Below are 26,807 nucleotides of genomic sequence, written 5' to 3'. Positions count from 1 at the left end.
ACGTGGATGTGTACACGCTGGATCACGTGGATGTGTACACGCTGGATCACGTGGATGTGTACACGCTGGATCACGTGGATGTGTACACGCTGGATCACGTGGATGTGTACACGCTGGATCACGTGGATGTGTACACGCTGGATCATGTGGATGTGTACACGCTGGATCACGTGGATGTGTACACGCTGGATCATGTGGATGTGTACACGCTGAATTATAGTAAATAATCTAACGTAATTATCACGGTTATCATTGTTTGTTCGGCGCCTTATATCAGTTCAATAAACATACCAATTTATTCAGCATTAACATTATGTATTAATGGTGTATTAGCATTCAATTTAATGTATGAGAACGGCACTGAATGCAGCCTTCCCAAGCCTGGCGCTGTGATTGGTTGGCGTCCAGCCAATCACTGGCTGCGGTCTGAGGGCATTGTTTGTATATATCCAATACGCTGTGTGCTGCTCACTGTGTGTACACATCCAATACGCTGTGTGTTGCTTTCCGTGTGTGCTGTTGAGTGTGTTCCATCAGTCACATTTATTCTTTTTCAGGAACCAAAACTGCTTCTCCTATTTTTATATATATATTTTTAAGGATTTTTGTTGAAGATTACTATTTTTTTAGTCTAATTACTTTCTTTGCTGTCAGATTTAGATTTTGATTGATTTTCTCGCTGAATGGCCTGTACTTTTGAAGTGAAGAAGCCGGCATCGAGTTGTATCTATTTTGTGTTAACTTATCGTTATACACTTCAGTATTAGCTATCCTTCGTTATATCCTTAGTATCCTTATGGCAATAACCTCTTAGATGATACTTCAGATTTTAAATAAAAGTTCAAGTAAGTTGGAACAGACGTTCCAGGCGTGCCGTGTTGTTGGTTCACTCAGGTGGGTGGGTCACTCCGCGGCCTGGCGCCGTCGTGAGAGGGTGTGTGTGCGTGTGCGTCTAGTTCGTACTTGACTGGGAAATCACGTGCGGTGGTGGGGAGTCATGCGTGTGGTGAGACATTGTGAGGCTATACTGTATACCAGTTCAAATGATTCTTCGTTTGATTTTATTAGGTTCAATTTTTTTAATGTTCTATTCCTGTTGGTGGTGTTACTTCACGAAGCATTCTATTTGAACGTTTATTTAATATTACCGCACGAATATTGGCTGATGTACCTTGAGCGTGCCACTGAGCATGCGCGCCCTCACTATATATGCACTATTTCCATTTTAATTCATTCACGTTCAAAATAATTATTTACTGCATCATAATTTTTCACACTTGTTTAGCCGAACTTCTCATATTTTTTTCCTCAAAAAGTTCAATTTCATGGGCAGGGTCATAGTTCCGCGTCAGCAAACGATGCGTGTTGCAGCCTTGCAAATTTGTTGCATGAATATGTATCAGTTATTAAATAATCATTGCTAAATTTTAAGTTTTGCGTTGTGCATCGATTCCTGAAATCGGTATATTTAGCCAGTTTTTATTTTGAAAGCATATGCACAATTATGTATTGGCAAAGTTGGACAAAACTTCTTCCTCTATGCAAACATAATTGAAAACCCGAGAAAGCTTTTTATTATTAATTTCTTCTTTTTTATGAATCGAACACATGCATCGAACACATTTTTGTGTTGTGCACCTGGCGCCGCAATATAGTTCGAGTTGGGGCGCGTTCACTATAGTTCACATATAGTTGCATGGGGCGCGTATCCAGGATACTTGTGGCTCCGCAATATTTAGGGGCTGTTGGGGTGCGTATCCAGGATACTTATGGCGCCGTAATATATAGGGGCTGTTGGGGCGCGTATCCAGGATACTTATGGCGCCGCAATATATAGGGGCTGTTGGGGCGCGTATCCAGGATACTTACGGCGCCGCAATATATAGGGGCTGTTGGGGCGCGTATCTAGGATACTTATGGCTCCGCAATATATAGGGGCTGTTGGGGCGCGTATCCAGGATACAAATAGTGTCGGGATATTGCTTGGGGAATTTATCCGTAATGGTGGAATGGTGGAACACTGACAAAAATATAACTCAGTACTCACAGCAATGAGTGACAGAGAGCGCATTTTCTCGTCGACGAAAACTCGAGGTCACGGACGGACAGACTGACAGACGGACATCTGGCGAGCGCAATAGTACATTTTTTCCATAAATGAGAAAATGCGCTAAAAATAGGGGAGAATCAGACCTAAAGTAAAAAAGGGAATTTCATTTCGGGTAATTCAAATTGCATTAAAAAAGAAATGAAAGTTCATCGCTTTTTTTTATTTGCAAACAGGACTTGAATGGTGTTCCTCGTCCTTACTATCGCGATGCTAACGGAATAACTAAAAGTTTTAATTATTATGTGAATGTTTTGTACATGACGATCAATAAATTAAATATTATCTTTATGTTAACGATCGCTGCTCTGATGCAATCATAGATATTAATTAAATTTTAATTATGAGGTTTGTAACATATAAATAGTCTAAAATGTTTATCAAATCTATCAAAAAAATTGAGTTTCATTATATTTTAATAGAGATTGTGAGGTTTATGGCTAAGTCATGATTAAGAAACCAATTCCTGATTTCTCATGAATTACGATACATGCACTCAATTGTTTTATATTGAATTAATTGTTCTGAACATTTTTCCATTTCAGAAGATAACATTTTCGTGTGTAGAAAAGACACTAGTTGTGCGGACTTCAATCTGTTAATTTTTATGAAAAAAGACTTGGTTCTATACATTCATTTATTATTAACAGTGATTATTAGTTATTACTTAATACATATTATTCCTAATAAGATAAATATTTCGACACGCCAACATGAGCGAGCAATATTCCACTACCACCAGCAAAGGTCCAGACTCGCCATTTTCAAGGAAATCCCTGGTAACATCTTCTTCATCTACATCTACGTTATCATCTTCTTCATCTACATCTACGTTGTCATCATCTACATCTACGTTGTCATCATCTACATCTACGTTATCATCTTCTTCATCTACATCTACGTTGTCTACGTCTGTGGACGGCCGGCCGTTGCCAGACTACGTACAGACCATCACGGTCACAGGTGAGGTGGCTTAATGTGGCTTAATATTTCGTATCCTGCTATATCGTATATTCATAAGTATTAACCATTTTACACTACACAAAAAGTATATTTATATCCTATTATTATATAAGTAGGAGGCATTTTATACCAGAAAAAATGATCTTATAAGTATCGGGAGTATTTTTGTATGCATGGAAGGGTACAGATAAAGTTGATCTAAAATTTAATCACCGTTCTCAAGGATTAAGTTCTAGGTTTACCATTTGCATCGTGGTTTTAATTAGGTAGCATATACTAACATAATTCTATTGCTTTAAACACACGTTTGCCATTAATTAAAAGCAAAGAAAATGACAAGTAAATTCAATATATACTTTCTCCATCATCTGGTTGTCTACACACAGTTTCTAAATACAAAGCGTAATATTTACACACAAAACACAGTTTTTAAACACAAAATACAGTATTTGAACACAAAACACAGTATTATAACACATAATACGGTATTTAAACACAAAACGCCGTATTCAAACACAAAACACAATATTTAAAAACAAAAGTTTATGAACTATACCGATGTAGCTGGTCCACGCAACGTTTTTGATGAAGATATATTGAATTTACTTTGTTTTTTTTTTTGCATTTATTTTCTTGATGAGGCTACGTAAGTTTCATCTTGACCTAATCTTCAGATCGTCGTTTAATTTAAAATGATTTTTCGAGTAGAATGCGTTGCCTAACTTTTATATTTTTTAGGACGAAAGAAAAAGCCTCTTGAAAAACTAAACTGATATGTGTGCCGGCTTCCGCCATTTTGCGTGTGTGTCATAATGTCTAGGAAATCAATCGTGAAAATATTCTGTTGATATCACAGTTCCATAACTCGTAGAATCCAAACGTTTGATTGTGACTGACGTAGCGAACATTCACCGGCCTGTAACTGACGTAGCGAACATTCACCAGCTTGTAACTGACGTAGCGAACATTCACCAGCTTGTAACTGACGTAGCGAACATTAACCAGCTTGTAACTGACGTAGCGAACATTAACCAGCTTGTAACTGACGTAGCAAACATTTAAAAGCCTGTAACTGACGTAGCGAACATTCACCAGCCTGTAACTGACGCAGCGAACATTCACCAGCTTGTAACTGACGTAGCAAACATTTAAAAGCCTGTAACTGACGTAGCAAACATTTACTAGCCTGTAACCGGCGTAGCGAAGATTCACCAGCCTGTAACTGACGTAGCAAACATTCATTAGATTGTAACAGCCAGCAAAATCTTGCGTGTATGGCAGCTAGCAACATCTAGTGTGTATGGCAGCTAGCAACAACTAGTGTGTATGGCGACTAAAAAGTCTAGTTTTTAGTACATCTAGTAACGTCTAGTGTGTAAGTGACAGGCAGGCATTGATGGCTTATTAGCTCTTTACGAACTCCTCGAATTGGAACAAGATCGCCGCGAGGCTCGCTTTTTATGCCTGTATTTCTATAGATGATATAAAGGAGGCCACAATGCGCTCATTCAGGGCAAAGAGACAGATGCTCGAATTATAGATGAACTAACAGACGCTCGGGTTACGCCGGTGGGAGCGCAAACTTTTCCATTTTGTACACTGATAAAAATGAATCGGTCACATTGTACGAATTTTACAATAATGGGACACATTGTACGAATTTTACATTAATGGGACACATTGTACGAATTTTACATTAATGGGACACATTGTACGACACACTTTAAGCATCTAACACTAATTAATACGTTATTTTAATAGATGGGTGTTTCATATTTAAACTGAATCAGGTTGACCCACTAAAGAACATAAATTGCATCGCTATATTTGAACAAAATCTCGCTTATTTTTCTGAGTATGCATTGTTCTATCATTTGAATTATGGCCGGCGTATTGCTGGCCACCGCATCAAAGACGCCATTAGGCCTACGATAATTCTGCTATGCGTGGTTAGTTGGGACGCTTTTGAATGTAATTTCATTGTAGGTTATTTTTCCTTTGCTATTCCACTTTTGAATACAAGTGAATTTAAATTCAAGCACTGAAATGGAAATGAGCCTCGGTGAAAAGACGGCGACCGAGACAAAACTGGTATAAATAAACGGCTAATTTCTAGATATCTTCCAATGAACCAAGCCTTTTATGAAATATGGCGTGACTATTGCAAGTGATTATGTATATATTAGGCATAAATACTGACTTTTAATCAATTATGCATTGCATTATTTCCCAAATTTCGAATAAGTTCACTTATATTCTCATATATAAAAGAGGTTTTTAAAAAATGAAACATTTTTACAACCAGATGACATAAATTTAATGGGAATATGCATCGATTAAACTCTATTTCGTACGTTTAAATATGAGCGAGAAGTTTTATTTATTTTATATAAACCACCACAGATCTTTACGCGGATACGGCGACCGTAAGACTACCTTAATCCTACTTAAGATGACGTCACGTAACGCCGGCTTCCGCATTGCGTGATCAGGATCTGGAATTTAGTTTCCGGCAATAAAAAAAACTAACCGCCTAATCCGCTTTAAAAAACACAAAAACACGAAAGGAAAAACACAAAACACTATTTTCCGCAAGGCGTTTTTCCCTTCTTCGAGAATTATACAGTGAATGGCGAAAAGCTATTGGTTGAGGTAAGTTAAATTGAAATAGTGATTTTGCTACAGTTATTCAAGAAGTTTATTGATGTAATAAAGCGTATGTGTACTTAGGCCGCTACGTGTACTTAGGCCGCTACGTGTGCTTATAAGGCCGCTACGTATACTTATTAGGCCTTTACGTGTACTTAGGCCGCTACTTATACTAAGGTCGCTACGTGTACTAAGGCCGCCACATGTACTTATGGCCGCTGCGTGTACTTAGGCCGCTACGTGTACTTAGGCCGCTACTTATACTAAGGTCGCTACGTGTACTAAGGTCGCTACGTGTACAAAGGCCGCCACGTGTACTTAGGCCGCTACGTGTACTTAGGCCGCTACGTGTACTTAGGCCGCTACGTGTACTTAATTAATTAGTCCGCTACGTATATATGAGCGAATTTAAGTGCGGCCCAAGACAGTATTCGATGAAATTAATTTTAATTTCGAAAAAAGTCAATATGTCAAAGAAAATAAGTTAAGAGGAAAAATAACATGAATTTGCACGAGGAAAAAATAACACGGTTGACAAATGAGCTATGCTTGTGTTATGTTGACCTTTTCTTTAGCCTCGGTGTTCAAAAAACGTTAGTTGTTCATAACCTCCGTGTTCAAATTATCATGTGATCATCTGGTATGAAAATTTCATCAACTTTTCTTATTCATATTCGTCTCATGTCACCTCGTGTAATGATTGTTTTGTTTTCATTCACATATCCCCAGTAAAGTTAATTCACACTTCACATTCAAATACGTACAGAACTTATTACAGTTCATATGGTATAGCTTCAGTTCATACAGTATAGGGTTATAAGATTGACCAAGTAGAAATCTTGTATTGGCCAAAAAGGACTCTTTTATTGGCCAAGAACAACTCTTTTATTAGGCAAGAACCACTCTTGCATTAGACAAAAACTACTCTTGTATTAGGCAAGAACAACTATTGCATATTAGACAAAAACTACTCTTGTATTAGGCAAGAACAACTATTGCATAATAGACAAAAACTTCTCTTGGATTAGGCAAGAACAACTATTGCATATTAAACAAAAACTATTCTTGGATTAGGCAAGAACAACTATTGCATATTAGACAAAAACTTCTCTTGGATTAGGCAAGAACAACTATTGCATATTAGACAAAAACTATTCTTGGATTAGGCAAGAACAACTATTGCATAATAGACAAAAACTTCTCTTGTATTAGGCAAGAACAACTATTGCATATTAGACAAAAACTACTCTTGTATTAGGCAAGAACAACTCTTGTATTTAGCAGAAACAACTCTTGCATTAGGCACGAATAGCTCTTGTATTGGCTAAGAATAACTCTTGGATTGGTATAGAAAAACTCTTGTATTGACTACGAGTAGCTCTTGTATTGGGCATGTTTGCAAATCGCTTAAAACACTCGAATTTACTTGTTGTCCACTTCAGCTCTGATAATTCATGGACCACATCAACGTATTCAGACGCATTCATGCTGAATGCCAGGAATGCGTGGCATGCGTATATACACTGCGCCAGCGAAGCGTGACAGCTTAGAGGCTAGAGACTCTTCGTGCAATTAACATGATATTTACCTATAAATAATAATGAAGAAATGTTGAAATAGTTGAACATCAAAAACAACATCTTCTTCAATGAGAAGAGATGTGTGTTTTCCAATGAGATAATAAGTTTGGAAGACGGCATGTAATAAATTCTACAGAGAGTAGAAACAAATTCGTGTTCAAGAAATGAGTGCCAAAATTAGATTGAGTTCAAACAAATTAGTTTTCTTGTCGGAATTTAGTTCAGTTTGACGTACCAAAAGCGTGTCGTCGATTTAAAAATTTCGATTTATCGTATTATTGTTCGACTTGTTGACCATTTGTCTTACTTTTTTATAAGTTCCAGCAACTAACTTTTGATTATACGGTGACAGTTCCCACACTAGTATGGAATATTCCGGGTGTCGGAAAGTGGAAACATGTGCGCAAAAGTCGATTGAATGAAACTCTTAAATAAATAATCACCATAGGTTTTGAGGTGCAACCCCATGCAATTGTTCTCAAAAATTCCCTTGTAACTAAAGACTATATTACAGTGGATAATTTAAGCACCATAAACTCATCATGCTAGGCAGTCTGCATGCTAAGTCAAACCCTCATCTCAGCACCTCTGACTTATCATGCCAGGCAGTCTGCATGACAAGTCAGGCCTTCATCTCAGCACCTCTGACTTATCATGCTAGGCAGTCTGCATGACAAGTCAGACCTTCATCTCAGCACCTCTGACTTATCATGCCAGGCAGTCTGCATGCTAAGTCAGGCCTTCATCTCAGCACCTCTGACTTATCATGCTAGGCAGTTTGCATGCTAAGTCAGACCTTCACGTCCAGGTAGCAGCGGCGCTAATCTGCTTAGGATTTCAGTCTTTGGCCTGCAGATAAACCAGTCAATAAAATAACATCTAAGTGCCTGCCTCGAACTTCTTCTTTTGTCATCCCGAGAACTTCCTTTGTATTGCCCCAGCTGACAATACGAGGCAGCATCCCGCGCCCCTTATGCTCAGACACTCTAACAATCCCCTTATGCTCAGACAATCTAACGATCACCGCAACTTTTCTCGCGATCGTTACTTATAGAATGATTTCGGAAGTAAATATTAAGTTGTTTGTTCAACTACAATAGTTTTAAATATTTCTTACAGGTTATGGTTTTACTGTTTTATTTTAGGAAGAGAGGTGAAAAAATTGAATCGATTGACATTTTCAACGTCTTGAGTCTTTAAAACCTATTACGGGAAAAAATATACACGGATAGTAGGTAAAATTTTATTGGTTTGATTAAAAAAGATTCGAGGAAAAAATTGAGTTTTACATCAATGTAAAGTTCATCTGCTTTGCAAATATAATTATAATTTTACTAAATTGCGTTATTGTTACGAAATGAAATAGTACAATAATAAATTGCTTGATTTCCGCGGACTTGACTAAGAAGAATAACGTTGTTGCGAAGATGTTTCATTCAGTATTTTAAATAGCATTAAAAAAATATAATGACTGACTCGATTATATATACATCGTCATAGATTTGCAACGTCATGAAAGTTCAACGTCAGAAACTTCCAGCTTCATTGTAAATGCAGTATCGTAGATTTCTTACGTCATGGTAATTTAATGCAATGCTGGAGTGAGAGGCAGGAAAATTCTGTATCTTTTTAGAGAATTTTTCCAGTAGTGATCGATGTTGTATGCAACGTATATAAGTTTATAATGTGTGAGTGGGGCATGTGTGAGCGGCGCATGTCCGAGTGAGGCATGTGTGAGTGGGGCATGTGTGAGCGGCGCATGTCCGAGTGAGGCATGTGTGAGTGGGGCATGTGTGAGTGGGGCATGTGTAAGTGAGGCATGTGTGAGTGGGGCATGTGTGAGTGGGGCATGTGTGAGTGGGGCATGTGTGAGTGGGGCATGTGNAGACAAGCAATGAGCCGATTTAAGTTAGTAAGAAGAATTAGCCCAGTGACAGTATAAGTTAATGCATGCGGTTAAATAGAATTAATAATAGTTTCTCAGAAGCAAGTTCAGATTTTAATTTGAACAAACTGGGCCAATCAAGTGTATAAGAGAATGGCATGCAAATGAATGAGAATGATGATTAAGAGGAAATTTAAGGCAAGAATCGCTGGCAAAACCGGCGGCTGTCAAGGCTCGTCATCTAGATTAAGCTACAGAGCGAAGTAAACTCTTTCTTCACTTTAAGAAAGATAGAAATTTTAAATAGAAATTCTATCATTTGAATTTTCAAAATATCTATCAATTTAATTTCTAATAACCTGTCTATCTCACCTCCCGTCACTACCTGTCTATCTCACCTCCTGTCACTACCTGTCTATCTCACCCCCCCGTCACTACCTGTCTATCTCACCTCCCGTCACTATACCTTATTGGTAAAGGTCATAAAACAACTGTAGCTCAGTAGAAATTTCTTCAGCTTTTATTTAATGAAATTAACGGATCAAATTTGCTGTCAATTTTGTTTCTTACTACACGTTGAACGGTGTGGACAAGGTTTGGTCAACATCTGAAAAACTAACAGGGCTATCAACGACATTACAGGATATGCTTGGCTTAATTAAGTATAAGCGAAATCTACTGGTATTATCGATACATTGACTTAAAATTACATACGATATATCTTTCTAGGTTCCGTCTTCAATATAAAGAAATAGAGGCAGCTGCAGCGTAGTCTGCGTACACGTGAATCGCACGTAAGCTAGGCACCATCGACCCGGGTTGTTCTAAAGTAGATAAAAAAATACTCTTGAATTGCTGCTGACAAAAAATTATCATATACTAACTTGCGAAATAATAGAGATATAATTGAAAATAATAATTCGATAGGCAATGGGAACATAATTACCTTAAATGAAAAATCCACTTAAGAGGGTGCATGTAGACAAGCAATGAGCCGATTTAAGTTAGTAAGAAGAATTAGCCCAGTGACAGTATAAGTTAATGCATGCGGTTAAATAGAATTAATAATAGTTTCTCAGAAGCAAGTTCAGATTTTAATTTGAACAAACTGGGCCAATCAAGTGTATAAGAGAATGGCATGCAAATGAATGAGAATGATGATTAAGAGGAAATTTAAGGCAAGAATCGCTGGCAAAACCGGCGGCTGTCAAGGCTCGTCATCTAGATTAAGCTACAGAGCGAAGTAAACTCTTTCTTCACTTTAAGAAAGATAGAAATTTTAAATAGAAATTCTATCATTTGAATTTTCAAAATATCTATCAATTTAATTTCTAATAACCTGTCTATCTCACCTCCCGTCACTACCTGTCTCAGCACAGTACACAGCATGCACTGCACCACAGCACTGCACCACAGCACAGCACCACAGCACAGCACCACAGCACCACAGCACAGCACCGCAGCACAGCACCGCACCACAGCACCACAGCACAGCACAGCACCACAGCACCACAGCACAGCACCGCAGCACAGCACCACAGCACAGCATCACAGCACAGCACAGCATCACAGCACAGCACCGCAGCACAGCACCACAGCACAGCATCACTGCACAGCACAGCACCGCACCACAGCACCACAGCACAGCACCGCACCACAGCACCACAGCACAGCACCGCAGCACAGCACCACAGCACAGCATCACAGCACAGCACAGCAGCGCAGCACCACAGCACAGCACCGCAGCGCAGCACCACAGCACAGCACCGCAGCGCAGCATCACAGCACAGCACCACAGCACAGCATGCACAGCAGCACAGCACCACAGCACAGCACAGCATCTGTCTCTTATACACATCTAGATGTGTATAAGAGACAGGCACAGCACCACTGCACAGCACAGCACCACAACACAGCACAGCACCACAGCACAGCACAGCACCACAACACAGCATGCACAGCAGCACAGCACAGCACCGCACCACAACACAGCATGCACAGCAGCACAGCACAGCACCAGAACACAGCATGCACAGCAGCACAGCACAGCACCGCACCACAGCACAGCATGCACAGCACCAAAGCACAGCACCACAGCACAGCACAGCCCCACAGCACAGCACCGCAGCCCAGCCCCACAGCACAGCACCACAGCACAGCACCACAGCACAGCACCACAGCACCACAGCACAGCACCCTGCAGTGCTCGCCACATCTACCCCAGCCACACAACAGAGCCCACGCCACTCAGTGTGGCTGGTGTGTGTCGTTCTAAACACAATTGTGGCTTGTGACATTTTTTGTTCCTGTTCAAAAGCTGGCCAATTACACGGAGGGCGCCATGAGGCGGCCATCGCTGGCCACCAAAAAACCTACCATAATCCTGCCATGTTTTTCAATAGGGTAGTTTGGAAGGGAGGTCCTATAATTCCGACAAATTGCCGCGTCGTCCGCAATTTTAGTGAAGTCGCAGGCAAGATTTTGCTTTAATAAACTAAGTTGTATTTTGATATAATTTATGCGCCAACTAAAAGTAAGAAATTCTTTCTGTACTTTTGGTTCTGATAATCAGGGATGATTTGTTATTCATAAAGAATGATTTGTTATAACTCAGGAAGGTTATTCATAACTACTGCTGGATGTGCAGGTCCAATATACGAAATCGGGTGTTCAGTAACTATACGCAAATAAAGGTATATTCGTTTGAATTTGTTGGAAATCTATATTTTTTGTTGGCTGTGAGTGAGTAATTGTGTGAAATCATAAATTGAAAATAATTAATTATCAAACGAAGTTTATAGTTGTTATGTTTATTCTTATCTATTCTTTAAATCTATTATTATAGGAAGGAACAGACTATTGAATTTCGAAAATTTGCAAAAATTGCGTCGATTTTATTTAATTTTGCCTTTGATCTGCGTGAGTTCAATGAGATACAAATTAGGCAGCAAGGCATTGTTAACGCACGAGGCTACTTAACCTCCTTCAAAGAGGGTAGGTTTGGAGGGCGGGCCCTTGGTGTTGGGCCATTGTACCCTCCAAGGAGAGTATTGTACCCTTCAGGGAGGAAACAATGGGATGACAACAGCTGGGCCTCGGGGTGAACAAGGTCTGGGGGATGAGGTTGGGTGTAGGGGTTGCATGGCTGGGGTGAGGCGTTGAAATTGTTGCTTGTCAGGCCGTTCAGTGAATTTTGGTGGCGCGCGCACAGTGGGCGGCCGAGGGCAGTTTTCCTTCAGGCAAATGACGTTGAAACAACGTTGATAACGAGTTGATTTCGTTGAAAAATGTTGATTGCGAGTTGATTTTGTTAAAATAACGTTGATTACAAGCTAATTTAGTTGAAAAATGTTGATTGCGAGTTGATTTTGTTGGAACAACGTTGATGAGAGTTGATTTCGTTGAAAAATGTTGATTACGAGTTGATTTTGTTAAAATAATGTTGATTACAAGTTAATTTAGTTGAAAAATGTTGATTGCGAGTTGATTTCGTTAAAATAACGTTGATTACGAGTTAATTTAGTTGGAAAATGTTGATTGCGAGTTGATTTCGTTGGAACAACGTTGATGAGAGTTGATTTCGTTGGAACAACGTTGATTGCGAATTGATTTCGTTGGAAGAAGGTTGATTACAAGTTGATTTCATTTAAATTAACATTGATAGGAGTTGATTTCATTAAAACAACGCCTGATCAACGTAAGTTCAACGTAAGATATCTGATGGGTTAATTGGTTCTTCATTCGAAGTGTAATTTATTCAAGAATATCTCTTTAATTTTGTCCGTACGTTGAGTGACACAAAATATTTATATTTGATTATCAAATATAAGTTGACGAGAATGAACCCATCATCACTATTTTACTTCATCATCTTGAACGTCATTAATTGAATGATGAAATAATAACGAGTTCCACCACGATATTTATGTTTAAAATGTTAATTTAATATAAATAATTAATAGTGAATAGCAATATTTATTAGTTTATAAATTTATATAATAACTTATGTTAAAATTCGCAAGGAAAATTATAGCGCGGCCGTGGGCTGCACCAAAAGCCATCAGTGCATTAGCACGATCGTTTATGACACGTGACGAAGTGGGTCCAGTAGACTCACTTGCATCCTGGGCCTATACTTTCAAAAAAAGTTAAGAGATCGTAAGTTCATCAGCCAATCATTGACGGCCTTTCAAGCAAAATCCACCAATCATAGACAAGAAAATAAAGCGTAAGTACTTACGTTCACTATACTTTCAAAAAAAGTTAAGAGATCGTAAGTTCATCAGCCAATCATTGACGGCCTTTCAAGCAAAATCCACCAATCATAGACAAGAAAATAGAGCGTAAGTACTTACGTTCACTTAGCGAGTGTTGAAAGTATGGCCCCTGGTGTAGATGTAATCTTGGTATTGCACTCAGAAGAAAAATTAGCCAGAATTTGTCCAATTATCGATGCGCTTTTTGGGTCATCCTGACACAGTTTCGCCCGGAAAAAAAGGCGTTTCAGATCTCAATTTTGCTCTCTGCTCGTGCCGTGAGTAAGAAAGTGATTAAATTTTGGACAATCTAACGCATTCATTTGTGTAAGTGCACGGGTAAAAATAACGGTGGAACTAACAGAATGAAAGTAAAGTTGACTGTAATTATGATTTATTTTCAAAGCTTTCAGGCTTTTAGTCTCTATGCATCTAGACTCTAGTTTCTAGTTGAAACTTTAGATTCTATTGGCAATTATTCTTTAGATAATGAAGAAAAACGGGCCAAAAAATGCTCGATATAGCTGAATTACACATAAAGATACAGTATATTAAGCTAATAGCTGGATAGTCGATTCTAAAAGTACATAGAAATTACATCTACATTACAAATAACATTCCTACTAAGTTTTACACATAAGTACACATGAACAGCTTAAAAGCTCTATATAACGGGTTACAAGTCGTTAAAATTGGTGAAATTATCGACTCTAATTTAAAACTTCAACAATATTCATAATAAATAAATATATCTATTTATTTATTGCTGACATTGAACACTAGATTTCACGATGCTTTAAGAAACTACCAAATGAATATAAGAGAAAGGCACATATATTTAGCTTACGTGTATTTCAACGTAACTTAGATAAATAGGCTTTATAATAAGCTGTATTTTTAAGTCATTTCATTGTATTAAATTTGTATTCCATACGACATTACAAGGCGCTCTAGTACACATACACACACATATATATATATAATAAATCTCGTTTTAAATAACTGAATTTAAATAAAAATCAATCACTAAATCCAGATAATAAATCACGCAATGATAGAGCCAGCATCATTGATAAGAAAGATCGTCATGATGATAGAGTAATAATCATATTCATGTTAATTATCAATCGCGTGACGTCAACGTATATTACATTAATCGGTCAATAATTAACGCGTGACCGTTATGTTAGCTGGATTAATTGAAAATAAAATTAATGAATAATTGACAATTGAATAACTGTCTGCGGACAGACAGGGACAGGTTATTAGTTACATTTGTCCAATACTAACAGGATTCTTAATAATTAAATAACAGACCCTCATATGGATAGACTACTAGTTTAACTAATTGCGTAATAATTGGATAATGTATAAAATAACCGCGTAGCATGACACCCAGTACCACGTTATAGTTAATTTCCCGCATAATAATTGAATAACTGATAATTGAATAACTTGTTGCAGACAGCCAGGACCACGTTATTAGTCAACTTATCGTATAATAATTGAATAATTAATAATTGAAAAACTGGTTGCAGACAGCCAGGGGCAGGTGCGGCAGCTGGTGTTCCCCAAGGGCCTGGACCTGGACCGGCCTAAGCGCGCCCGCACCACCTTCAGCAGCCGCCAACTGACGCTCCTCGACGCCGCCTTCAGGAGGAACGCCTACCTCGTGGGGCGCGAGAGGGCCCAGCTCGCCAGGCAGCTGGGGCTGTCTGAGACCCAGGTGGTGGGGAGGGAGGGTTAGTGGGTGGTGTGGGTGGAGGTAGTGGGTTGGTGTGGGTGGGGGTAGTGGATGTGGGTGGTGGGGGTAGTGGGTGAGGGTGAGGATGGTGCGCGTGATGGTCGAGGTGCGCGGGATTGGTAATGGGGGAGGGCGAGTCAGGGTTCAAATGAGCCCCAATGGAGTGAGTTATTGCATGTTGTTAATGTTGAGGGGAATAATTATTTGCTTGAACAAGTCACGCGCGAGCTGCGGTAACTAATATAGCTTTTGATTTACAATGTGTATAGTAACAAAAATTGGCGCCGCTTGTAGGTCACGACAAACGTAATTGTTGGATGATATAAGGCGGATGTTCATATTTATTTTCTTGCCCTAAAGCTAATTTCATAAACTTGCTTCTTCAGGTGAAGGTTTGGTACCAAAACCGCCGCACAAAAGACAAGAGAGACAAAGAAAAGGAGCCTGAACCTTTCCTCCCCGTCTTCGGGAAGCGAAACTTCCTCCCCTCCTTGGGGCTGCCTTCCCTGTCCTCAGGACCTCTTCGTGGGGCTCCACAGGAACCCTACAAGTTCCTTCTGAAAGATCCTTGTTCCGTGTCAGGGAGTCACGTCACTGATACTCAGCTGGTGCAGACGCCCAACGCTGCTAACCAAATAGCGGAGACCTGCAGAATTGATTCCCGCCTTGGGCAGGTGTCCAGCAAAGATAACGATACCCAGGGCATATCAGCTCCTGGTAAAACACTTTCTTCTTTGTCCGTAGAGAATTTAGTACCAAAGAAACCGACTTGGCAGACGACATTGTCGGACGGCGTTAATCTAGCAAAGACTGGCACCGTTCAAAGCCCCGTAACCAGAGAGGGGTACACCGCTTCTCTTGACTTACCCCATCTTGGTTATACTCAGGCCCACCAGGGTTCTGATGAACTCAGTCGGGGCAACCCGCAGTTCACATCAAGTATCTCTCCTGATCGTGGGACTTGCAACGGAAAGTTTTTTTCCCCCTACGCTGCTTTAGCGCCATCATCTTGCTACTCCCCACTGGGGATGTTTAAACCCCCATCTACGAGTTTCTACTCTACCGTGAGTTCTCTACCTCGAGCCCAGCTCAGCAGCGACGTCTACTCGATGTCTAGTCCAGTCTACCCTAACATCCCCACCCCAATCAGGGTGGAATTAGGAGGACTGGAGCCTGGCAAGTGGATGTCAACTTCCTGAACTTCTTATTTTATGGTATTAAGCAATTTACAAGTCTTTTTATATTATTTAATATATTGTATATGTCAAGAGAGGCAGCTCTCAGCATCTCGCAACTGCTCAATAAAAATCGTATAATAGTGCTCAGGACAATGATTTTTAAGATTAGTTTACCACAACTACGAAGCTGTTACGAGCGAGCAAGAACTTTAAATTGTAGCCAAGGTTTGTCACGAACGAAAATATTTTTAAAGAAGGCTAGAAGAACAAGAACCAACACCAGGGGCCACGGCTATAAACTAAACAAACTGCACTGTAATACATCCACGCGCCAACATTTCTTCTCGCTTCGAGTCACTGACATGTGGGACCGCATCACTTATGACATCGTTGACGCTCCGAGTATGAACACCTTCAAGAACAGACTAGATAAAGCTATGGAAAAATATATGTTCAGACATTATGCAGTAGCATATGTTCGGTCTCAAAATGCCTAGCAATTTACGGACTAGGCAATAAGTCCAGCAGCTATCTCAATCAATCGTCAGTTATGGAAAGATCGGGTTCCAAAGGCCGGATCCCTTGTGAATCAAGTCACGAAAAGTACAAGAATCTGCAACAGGCCATGGGCCTATGTCTTCAACGCCGACACTTCTATTAAGACTGGTGGCTCAAGTGATGTGTCAACTTATAGCTACTAACATATAATTTGTAAACGTTCCTTAAAATACAGATTGAAAAATGGTTCACAAACAAAGATTGAACTGCACTGATATGCTTGGCTAAGGCAAATTATGTTGGGTGCTGAACGATCCACCGGTGAGTCCGGACATAATCCGCGATATATTTTTTTCAACTGTGATGGCCGGTAAAAATTGATTATGACATTACTTCGCTGATGTATTCGAAAAACTAAGAAAAAAGGAAAATTGTTTTTATTTTTACACCAGAACCTACAAGTTTATAGGTAAATATTGAATAGGATGCAATTTAATAGCGGGGCTACTCTGTTTTTACGACATCTGGCAACCTTGGTAGATCTTACGGCACTCGTAGTGTTAATGTATATATTTAAATCCTTATTTAAAAATCCATACTCCATGTAATTTATTAGGAATTGAGTATCTACCTGATAAGTTGCATTATTGGCTCAAAGACAAAGAGAATATTTTCAATTCCCTTTTTGTACGAGAGTTATCATTTCATACCTTGGCTACACAATATAAATAAAGCGTAAATATTTTTCAAATTGGTTTGTAATATCCTGTGTTAAACTTACAATAGATTGCTTCATTCAATTTCAAATTATTTCTTACAGAACAATATTGATAACGATTCTAACCTAGACACAGATAATAACAACTGTCAGAATAACTTATTTGCTCATCTGACTTCATGCATATGTTAATTAAACGTTATAGAGACAATGTAACGTTGATGTCTTGGGGAACCATTTCGATTCTCGAGGGACCGCTTCGAGCCTTATTCATGAGGCTCAGGTGGAGTGTACAGTGTTACTCCACTTGATTGGAGAGCCAAAAATATTTCGTTGCAATATTTTTTATTTTAAGCAGTCGAACCTTTCAATACAGCAACGTCCCAGCCTACGTGTACACGAGACACGTGTCATCACATTATGTCCGCACGCGCCGTACTTGGCCAGTGGAGGAGATTCCTCAGCAAAGGAAGGAGTAATGAATTTGATGATCATGTCATCATGGCGGCACGATGACGCCATACGGCATCATGCTTTGTCGCACATTGTGCCACGCGGAACGTTGAGCCACATGGCTGTTTATGGCATTAGCCATGTATGCGCCATTTGTAGAAAACTCCGAAACAACATCACCCACACCATAACATTTGGCACCCGCAGCATCGCAGCGTCACTGGCCTTATACGTAAGCTGCAGTAAATCATATGAATCATATCCTTAAAATAATTTCCCTAAACTTGTTCCTTTTAATGATTTATTCAAAGTCATTCCAGGAAATCTTTTCCTTGAAATCATTCGCCTTTCAAGAGCGCAGCATAACGGGCGTAGTGACGCTGAGTTCCTTGCCCGTGTACCTGAAGAAGTTGCTGACGCAGGGCCAGCACGACAACAGAAGGGCCATCGTCAGCACATGCGACGTGACGAGGAACAGCGGAAAACAGCAGCACAGCCACACGTCAGGGAGGTCATTGACGTGCCAGCTGCCAGCGTCCAGCGTCAGCACGGTGCTCAGCACCCTCTGGATGCTGGACGCGTATGGTACCTCAAACACCACCGACAAGAGGGCTACCCACAACCCGCAGTGTACGACCAGCAAGGTTATAAAAACCAGGGTTGGAGCACCGACCCTGGCGCGTGGTAACCAATTGGGGTCTAAGGAGGGGTCGAAAACCACGCTAGGGTTTAGAACCCCATTGTAATTAGGGTGTTTTTGGTCACGGGACGCTATTGTTGGCACATATCCACTCCTGCTGGAGGAAGTTGGGGTCTGCAAAGCCCTTCTGGGCTCGTGTCTCCAGGATAAGGGGTCTGCGATACGTTGGTCTACGGCTGACGTTACATCGTCAAGCGAGCGGCAGGACCCAGTAACATCGTCACCCTCGTCGAGCATGTCATCAAGGGCGAGGACCCTAGATAAGCCCACAGCTTTGATGACGTGCACTCTGTCCTGACGAGGGACTTTGGGAGCTGGGCTCACGTCTACAGGCACTGAAGGAGGATTTCGGTCACGGATTTTTCGACTCCTGCAGCGCCAAAGGCTGCCCAGGAGCTCCCGTAGGAGATGTGCAGCACTGATGGACAGCAACAACAGCAGGCTGCTCCCCACCAGGCTGTAGGGCAGCGACAGCAGCCGCGTCATGTCGCTGCGCACCACAGCCCCGCTAGGACCTGTGGAGGAGGACAGGGAGGATTAACATTGTTGCTAATCCTTGATTTCGTATAAGTTTAACGAGTTAATCCTTAAATGGGTTAACCATGGTGTCAGAGGAGGAGTTAGCCCTTGATATTAACCCCATTAAAGGGGTTAATCTTGATCTCACTCAGTGAAAGGAGGAGGAGGAGGAGGAAAAAGTTGATCCCAATTATAGTGGATGAAGGCGGAGAAGGTCGATGACATTGGAAGGGGAGTTAACTAAAAGGACAGCTGGGGGGAGGAAGTCAACACCAATGATTTAGAAAAAGAGAAGTTAACCTATCGACTTTGGGGAAGAGGAGAGTTTACCCTAATGGCTAACAGCATATACGGGACAGCGTTAACAATAATAACGAAGGAGGAGGAGAAAGTTTATTCCAAATAATTAGGGAAGGAGGTAGGGGTTGCAAACCAAGGACTTCTCCAATGCCTTAATGGGCATTGCCCTTTAAGGTAACAATTAGGCACGTGGCATTACCCATTAGGCACGTGGCATTACCCATTAGGCACGTGACATTACCCATTAGGCACGTGGCATTACCCATTAGGCACGTGGCATTACCCATTAGGCACGTGAGGCATGCCGCGTAGAGCAGGGCGCCGGACACGGTCCAGTGTGGCGCGCGTGTGGCGTAGCCGGCGCGTGTGGCGTCTAATGTGGCAGCCTCCAACTTTTCGGCGTACTCAGTAATCTTGGCGAGCCATGTGGCTTCCTGTGGCACCACCTGCCACACGGGATGCCATATGTGGCTTAGATGAGACATGTGCAAAGCAATCAGAGAAATGAGTGCCACTTTGTCCAAATATCGATGCACTATTTGCCCATTCTTGTGTCATCCTGACCCAGTTTAGTTTGACAAATGGGAGTATCAGTGTAGCGTTGCAGAAAGTGTGTCACTATTTGGACATTATGGCTCATTCATTTTTATGAATGAATGGTCGGTGACTGAGTGCCAGATAGGGTCGTGGAGAACAATCTGTGTATCAAAATAACGCTCAACGTTTGCGTTCAAACAACATTTCACGCTTGCGTCAAAGTAACGTTTCACGTCTAAGATCAAAATAGCGTTTCACGTTCAACATCAAAATAACGTTTAACGTAAAAGATCAAAAGAACGTTTCACGTTTAAGATAAAAGAACGTTTCACGTTTAAGATAAAAGAACGTTTCACGTTTAAGACCAAAATAAAGTTTCACGTTGGCGTCAAAATAAGGTTTCAAGTTTGCGTTAAAATAACGTTTCACTTTTGCGTCAGAGTAATGTTTCACGTTCAAGATCAAAATAACGTTTCATGTTTAACGTTAAAATAACGAATAAGAAACTGAGGCATAGTGTCTTAACTTGATTAGCATTCTATCAACATAGGTTAGTGCCATTAAACTTCATAGAATATACATTAATATACATTAGAACAATATACATTAATAGAATATAGAATAATCAGGTTAATCAATACAACATACATTAATATAATCAGGCTATTGAAGATCCATTCAATCAATATGGTCATAAAAGATCCATTAATGTAAGGAAGAAATGGAATAACAGAGAGTAGGTGCTGATTACCTTCCTGAGGTCGGTGGCGAGCTCGATGACGATGTTATTATTAATGTTAGGATGTTATTATTAATGTTAGGATGTTATTATTAATGTTAGTATGTTATTATTAATGTTAGAATGTTATTATTAATGTTAGGATGTTATTATTAATGTAAGGGTAGGTACTGCTCACCTTCCTGAGGTCGGTGGCGAGCTCGATGACGACCTGCGACCTGAGCTTGGCCACCCGCGCCACGACCCCCTCCTCCAGGGGGGCCTCCAGTGCTGAGAACACCAACGCCCCTCCCCACCACCACAACCCCAGCACCACCGCCACCCCAACCTGTCACGGGGGGGGGTGTTATCACAGCACTCATCACCACCACCTCCACCCTAACCTGTCACGGGGGGGGGGTGTTATCACAACACTCATCACCACCACCTCCACAACCACCACCATAAGCTGTCACGGGGGAGGTGTTATAACGCTAAGGCAATACAGCTTCACTTAGCGTCAACGGAGAAAAGAAGCAAACAAACGCTGCAACAAGAGTAACGCATGCAAACAAAACTGTTGTACGACTTTGGCTTCAGAAGGAATTCTCTGGTAAAAAAACTGAATAATAATAATTCATGTCTGAAAGTCTAGGTAAGTAACCGAGTGATCGACCAGCGGGACCCCGCTCACTCATGAATAAAAATTAATAAAATCTGTATAATAACTCTACGGTTCTTATGCTTCATAATATGTAAACGAGAACATATTTTGGAGAAAACCATGGTTGCTACGCTGGACTTCATGTTAAAATAAAAGTCTTGGAAAAAAGCAACAATTTTCAAGATTCCCATTGTATTAAATGGAACTTTGTGAGTAAAACTCTTCAACATGCCTATAAATAATTTGGTTAACGGAACATGATGCATATGATGGTCAAATAAACGATAATCTAAATAGCACGACCTGAGGTCTAAATTTCTTAGCTTTGAAGGTCGTGTTAACTTCCATGCGCAAGTAGCTGCGTTGGTAACTACGTTACTATAATTAATATAATAACTATGAACATTTGTTGAACACTTTAATAAAATAATTGTCAACATTTGTTGCTAGTCGTTACTAAGCTCTCTTCAACTTTACTTGTCGAAAGAATTATGGCTTCAATAAAATAAACAAAGATTATAATGCTAACACGAATCTGTAACATAAATAACATTGTTTTTATGTTGTTAAAAGTTCGCAGAAAAAACTTCAAGAGCTGGTCATATTTAGAGGAAAACCTATCAATTTCATCTTACATAAATCTCGCGCGTTTAGAGTTTTACATCAAACGAAAAATAAATCTATAGCCTAGAATTCTAATTACCGTTCTAAAACCAACGGCTTCAAATTTTTGTTTTGAAGTACTAGGTTTTCCTAAAGATTTATCCCCAAAATTTTCTTAGGTAGTATTGGGTTCTCCCAAAATTCAGTGGGAACGCAGCCGTGGGTAACAAAATTCACTCGTAAACAGGCCTTGGGCCCAACGCCAACCATCAGCATGCAATATCTACATATAGCCTCAGATCAATGAGCTGTGGGTAACTCCGGCTAACAGTAAATCCGCTTTGCACAACACAACCACGGCTTCACAGCGCCGCAGCGCAACTGGCCGGAGCGCAACAAGCCCTACCGCAACAGGCGGCGCAGGCTAGGTTAGGTTAGGTTAGGAGTAGCTGTTGCGGTCTATAGGGCCTGTTGCGCTCCGGTCAGTTGTGCTCCGGCCTGTATGCGCCCCGGCCTGTGACTGAACGGCGCTGTTGTGGTGGGCGCTTTGTGTCAAAAGCCGTGAAGATGCCCGGCTGCGTTACGCTCGGGAAGGTATATGAATCGCACTGTGGACTTGGGCTATGCTGACCTCTAGCTATTTACCCAATTCAGTGAGATCTCCCCCCCCCCTCCCGTCACAAAACGGACCTGTGAGAGCAGCACCCGCAGTAGCACGGCGGACGCCGCGGCGGCAGGGGTAAGGCAGCGCAGCTCCCGCAGGGTGGGCCAGAAGAACAGCCTCGAGTGCCGCGGCCGTAGCGCGGGCGTACGGCCGGCCATCTGACGGCCGTTGAAGTACCGCGGCCATGCTTGCACGGCCACCGAGCGGCGGCCGACGGACGGCAGGAAATGGCAGGGACAGTGACAGGATCGTGGATCATGATGACTCATCGTCTCCAGCAGCGTCTGGGTAGAGAGAAAAGGTGGATTACCCTCTACATTGGGTAGAGGGTTACCTGCGAGGGAGGGTAGAGGGTTACTTGCGAGGGAGGGTAGAGGGTTACTTGCGAGGGAGGGTAGAGGGTTACCTGCGAGGGAGGGTAGAGGGTTACCTGCTGGGGAGGGTAGAGGGTTACCTGCTGGGGAGGGTAGAGGGTTAACCTGCTGGGAAGGGTAGAGGGTTACCTGCGAGGGAGGGTAGAGGGTTTCCTGCTAGGGAGGGTAGAGGGTTACCTGCGAGGGTGGGTAGAGGATTACCTGCGAGGATGGTGGAGGGTTACCTGAGAGAATAGGTAGAGGGTTACCTGCGAGGGAGGGAGAGGGTTACCTGCGAGGGAGGGTAGAGGGTTACCTGCGAGGGAGGGTAGAGGATTACCTGCGAGGATGGTAGAGGGTTACCAACGAGGGAGGGTAAAGGGTTACCTGCGAGGGAGGGTAGAGGGTTACCTGTGAGGGAGGGTATAGGGTTACCTGTTGCGAGGGAGGGTAGAGGGTTACCTGCGAGGATGGGTAGAGGGTTACCTGCGAGGGAGGGTAGAGGGTTACCTGCGAGGGAGGGTAGAGGGTTACATACGAGGGAGGGTAGAGGGTTACATACGAGGGAGGGTAGGAGATTACCTGCGACGATGGGTAATGGTATCGAGCTGAGTTCTTCACGACGTCGGAGTACTGGGAGCTGGCGCTGCAGGGCCTGGGACCGTGGGGGGCACTCATCTGGTGCGAGGGGGGGCAATACCATTAATAACACTATTACTAAAACTAACTAGCTAGTTAGATAATGATAGATTAATTATATTAATCAGCTTACTTGCTTCCTTCTAGGTCACTGACCGAATCACCCGCTCGGTTAGGAGACGTTTTTATTTTAGTTAGACATTCTTGAGTTTTATCTACTCAAACCAGGATAATGATCGCTGAGCCCACCCTTTCTTCCTCTTAAAAAGTTGAGACAAAATTATAACCAATATGTAATCCTTAAATTCTAATTCAAAACTATTCAAACTGTCCTGAATATCATGGACCTTAACACGGACCGGGCATCTGTGTTTTTATTAATCCATTTACCAGCCTGATATTTTTAGGTTGAACCCTACGTCTTAGATTGGGAATAACTTAATTGTAACTCAGACACAACCAAGAAAAAAAATACGGAAAAGGAAAAAAAAGCATAAGTGAATGTTGGACCTGTATGTATTCCTGGGGTATTTTGATCCACCATCCAATCTGTAGTCACGAGGACATTAATATCCTTCCCCTTTGCAATCATGGGGATAAGACTTCTACAATTTCGTCAAAAAACGTGTATATCTTTATAACCAACTCTCGTGTACTTACCCTGGGTTCGACGAAACGCACTCGCTTGGGGTCGTTCTCGAACATGGGGGTGAGAGCCCCGCTGGCAGCTGGGGAGGGTCGAGCAACTTGTGTGTACAGAGGCAGGATCGCTGGCCTCTGAAATATTGAAGGTGAGGGAGAAGTGGATGTGGAACGAGTTTCTCCTAATTCACCTTCAGGAGACAAAGCGGGGTCTTCCTGGTAAAGTTTGGACCTATCGTCTTCCAGCAGCTCCGGTCTGTGTCTATCGGTTCCCGTCTGTTCTGGTCTGTTCCTATCGGCACCAGTGCGATCATGTCTGTATATTTCGGCACTCGTTTGGTCCTGTTTGTACCTTTCAGAATCCGACTGTTCCTGTCTTGTAGCGTATTGATGTGGTACAATTTCAACTTGGTCTTTTGTCGAACGGTTTACACTTCGTGTGTTGGCTCTCCGCGATGGACCATTGATGGTAGAACCGATAAAAGGAACGTAGCTGGTACGGTCATAGGAATTGTCATTCATGAATGGAACCCTGTGATGACGCGATGAAATAACGTGGGGACGGTAGGCATGACCGTCGCTTGAACAAAGGTCATCGTCAGACCGAGAGTATATGCGCAGGTCGGAGTCAGCAATCGTCCTGAGGTTGCCGGCTGAAAGAACTCTTATGGAATGACTTCGGCTGGTGGCGTCCAGAGGGGTGAGGCCAACGTGTTCCTGACGGTCAAGAATTCCTGGACTTGACTCTAAATTGCAACCGATCGAGGTAGAAACATGTGGATTAAAAGCAGGTTTTGATTGAATCAATGAAAAATTTGATGGATTCAGGGCAAAAGTGTGTGGATTCATAAGTAAATTGCCACGATTGAAGGCAGAATTGGGTGGTCTAGAGTCAGACGTTCGAAGATTCGGGGCCGAATTGAGACGTGTTTTTATCTCATGTCCTGATGTGAGGCGCCGTACAGAAGAGACTTGGGAGGAGGCACCGTTCCCCACACTTGCATGGGGAGGTCTTGAGACGTAGCCTCCCACGATGTGTGGTCTCGCAGATCCTGGAACTGTGGACTGAAACAAAAGTCAGGCGTTCACACACAATGAAAACTGATCAAAAAAGGCATCAAACAATACTGGTTTATCACAAATTCCAAGACGAAACTACTGCGCCTGTCGTAAGTTTCTATTCCTAGGAAGGAAATCCTGATTGAATAATGAGAGTATTCCATGGTAACTAGGTGAATCCTTTCAATATATATTCAAAGTACGTAAATGTACGACATTACCACATTATTGGGAGTAGCTTTCGTTTCTTTTGGACAGCATTTCATTGTTTTATCCGTATCCACGTATTGTGGAGTATTCCTAGTTCCAGCAGGTGATTTCCCAGCCATTGTTTCGATTAGTTGTCCCGATGACCCAGCAGTTTCTGCTGGTAGATTCTCATTGTCTCCGGCAGTTAGCGGATCCACTGGCTCAGTAAAAAACTGGTTTGCCTGCACCGCAATAAGCTGGCTTGCCGGGCCCACAGGAAGGAGGTCCCTCGGCCCAGCTGAAGACTGGCCTCCTGACCCAGCAGGAGGCTGGCCCCTTGACCCAGCGGGAGGCTGGCCCCTTGACCCAGCGGCAGGCTGGCCCCCTGACCCAGCGGGAGACTGGCCCCCTGACCCAGCGGGAGGCTGGCCCCTTGACCCAGCAGGAGGCTGAACCCACAAAGCGGAGGGAATTCTCGAGTTTTCTCCCTCCCGCCGGAGTTTATCGCGCTGGTTCATTACCGCCCCCGTCACATGATTGACCCTACGGTCGGCGGGGGCGGTTGTCGTCACCTCATCGTGACTGCCGTCCAGCGGGGACGTTCTCCGGCCGATAAGGTCCCGATCGTCCGTGCGGACATCGTTGCCTCTTTTGTAGACACGGCAAACATCGTTGGGGATGTCCTTTTTGCCGTCAGGGCGAATGTTCGAGTCGACGTAACGTTTATTGTGCGAATTATGTAAGTCATTTGAGACGTTGTTAACGTTACAGACTTTGAAATTTACGTTGCTACCATCCCCACCAACGTTTTGAATTTTAACGACGTCAGCAGTCGTGGCGTTGTCACTACCAAGATTCCTTCGGATGGATGACAGCCAGCCGCTGCTCGGCATTTTGTCTCGCTTAAAAATAAAGTTTGCCTGCAGTGAAACTTTGCCTCATTTGCCTGCTGAGGGAACAACTCCTGATGCCTGCAAAGGAAACAATAGAGGGATGCGTCATTTGCTGATGAAAGAAACACGAGCCCGTAGGATTTGAAGAAATTGCCTTTGCTGAAACTCTGATACTGGAATTTTCCACTTTTGATACTTAATTATAATTAAAAAACAATTTTCCTTCTACTACTTCTACTTCACGATGCTAGTTTGAGCATCTCTGCCCCAACTTCCCTTCGCTACTTTCTCACACC

The 26,807-nt window shown here is 42.1% G+C and overlaps 2 protein-coding genes across 2 annotated transcripts; one reads left to right on the top strand and one right to left on the bottom strand.

Annotated features, from left to right (window-relative positions):
* Nucleotides 1–15,055: 15,055 nt before the first annotated feature.
* LOC108677789 lies at nt 15,056–16,383 on the top strand (the record flags this gene model as incomplete). The annotated part of the gene is made up of 2 exons (XM_018166068.2): nt 15,056–15,166; nt 15,571–16,383. Coding segments are annotated over 2 exons (924 nt in total), but the record flags the coding sequence as incomplete, so codon positions are not given.
* Nucleotides 16,384–16,999: 616 nt separating this feature from the next.
* Nucleotides 17,000–26,511, bottom strand: LOC125178505. Its single transcript, XM_047882395.1, has 8 exons — nt 25,937–26,511; nt 25,334–25,435; nt 24,389–24,662; nt 23,672–23,767; nt 22,763–23,020; nt 21,005–21,154; nt 19,834–19,996; nt 17,000–19,246 (listed from the first exon to the last, which is right to left on the bottom strand). The coding sequence occupies exons 1-8, from the start codon at nt 26,509–26,511 to the stop codon at nt 18,381–18,383; spliced, it is 2,484 nt and encodes an 827-aa protein (XP_047738351.1). The 3' UTR covers nt 17,000–18,380.
* Between the last annotated feature and the right edge of the window lie 296 nt (nt 26,512–26,807).

The sequence above is a fragment of the Hyalella azteca genome, unplaced genomic scaffold, assembly GCF_000764305.2.
Source record: "Hyalella azteca isolate HAZT.00-mixed unplaced genomic scaffold, Hazt_2.0.2 contig10333, whole genome shotgun sequence".
Lineage (NCBI taxonomy): Eukaryota > Metazoa > Arthropoda > Malacostraca > Amphipoda > Hyalellidae > Hyalella > Hyalella azteca.
The sequence above is the reverse complement of the archived record's forward strand: the minus strand, read 5'-3'. Positions and strand labels throughout refer to the sequence as shown.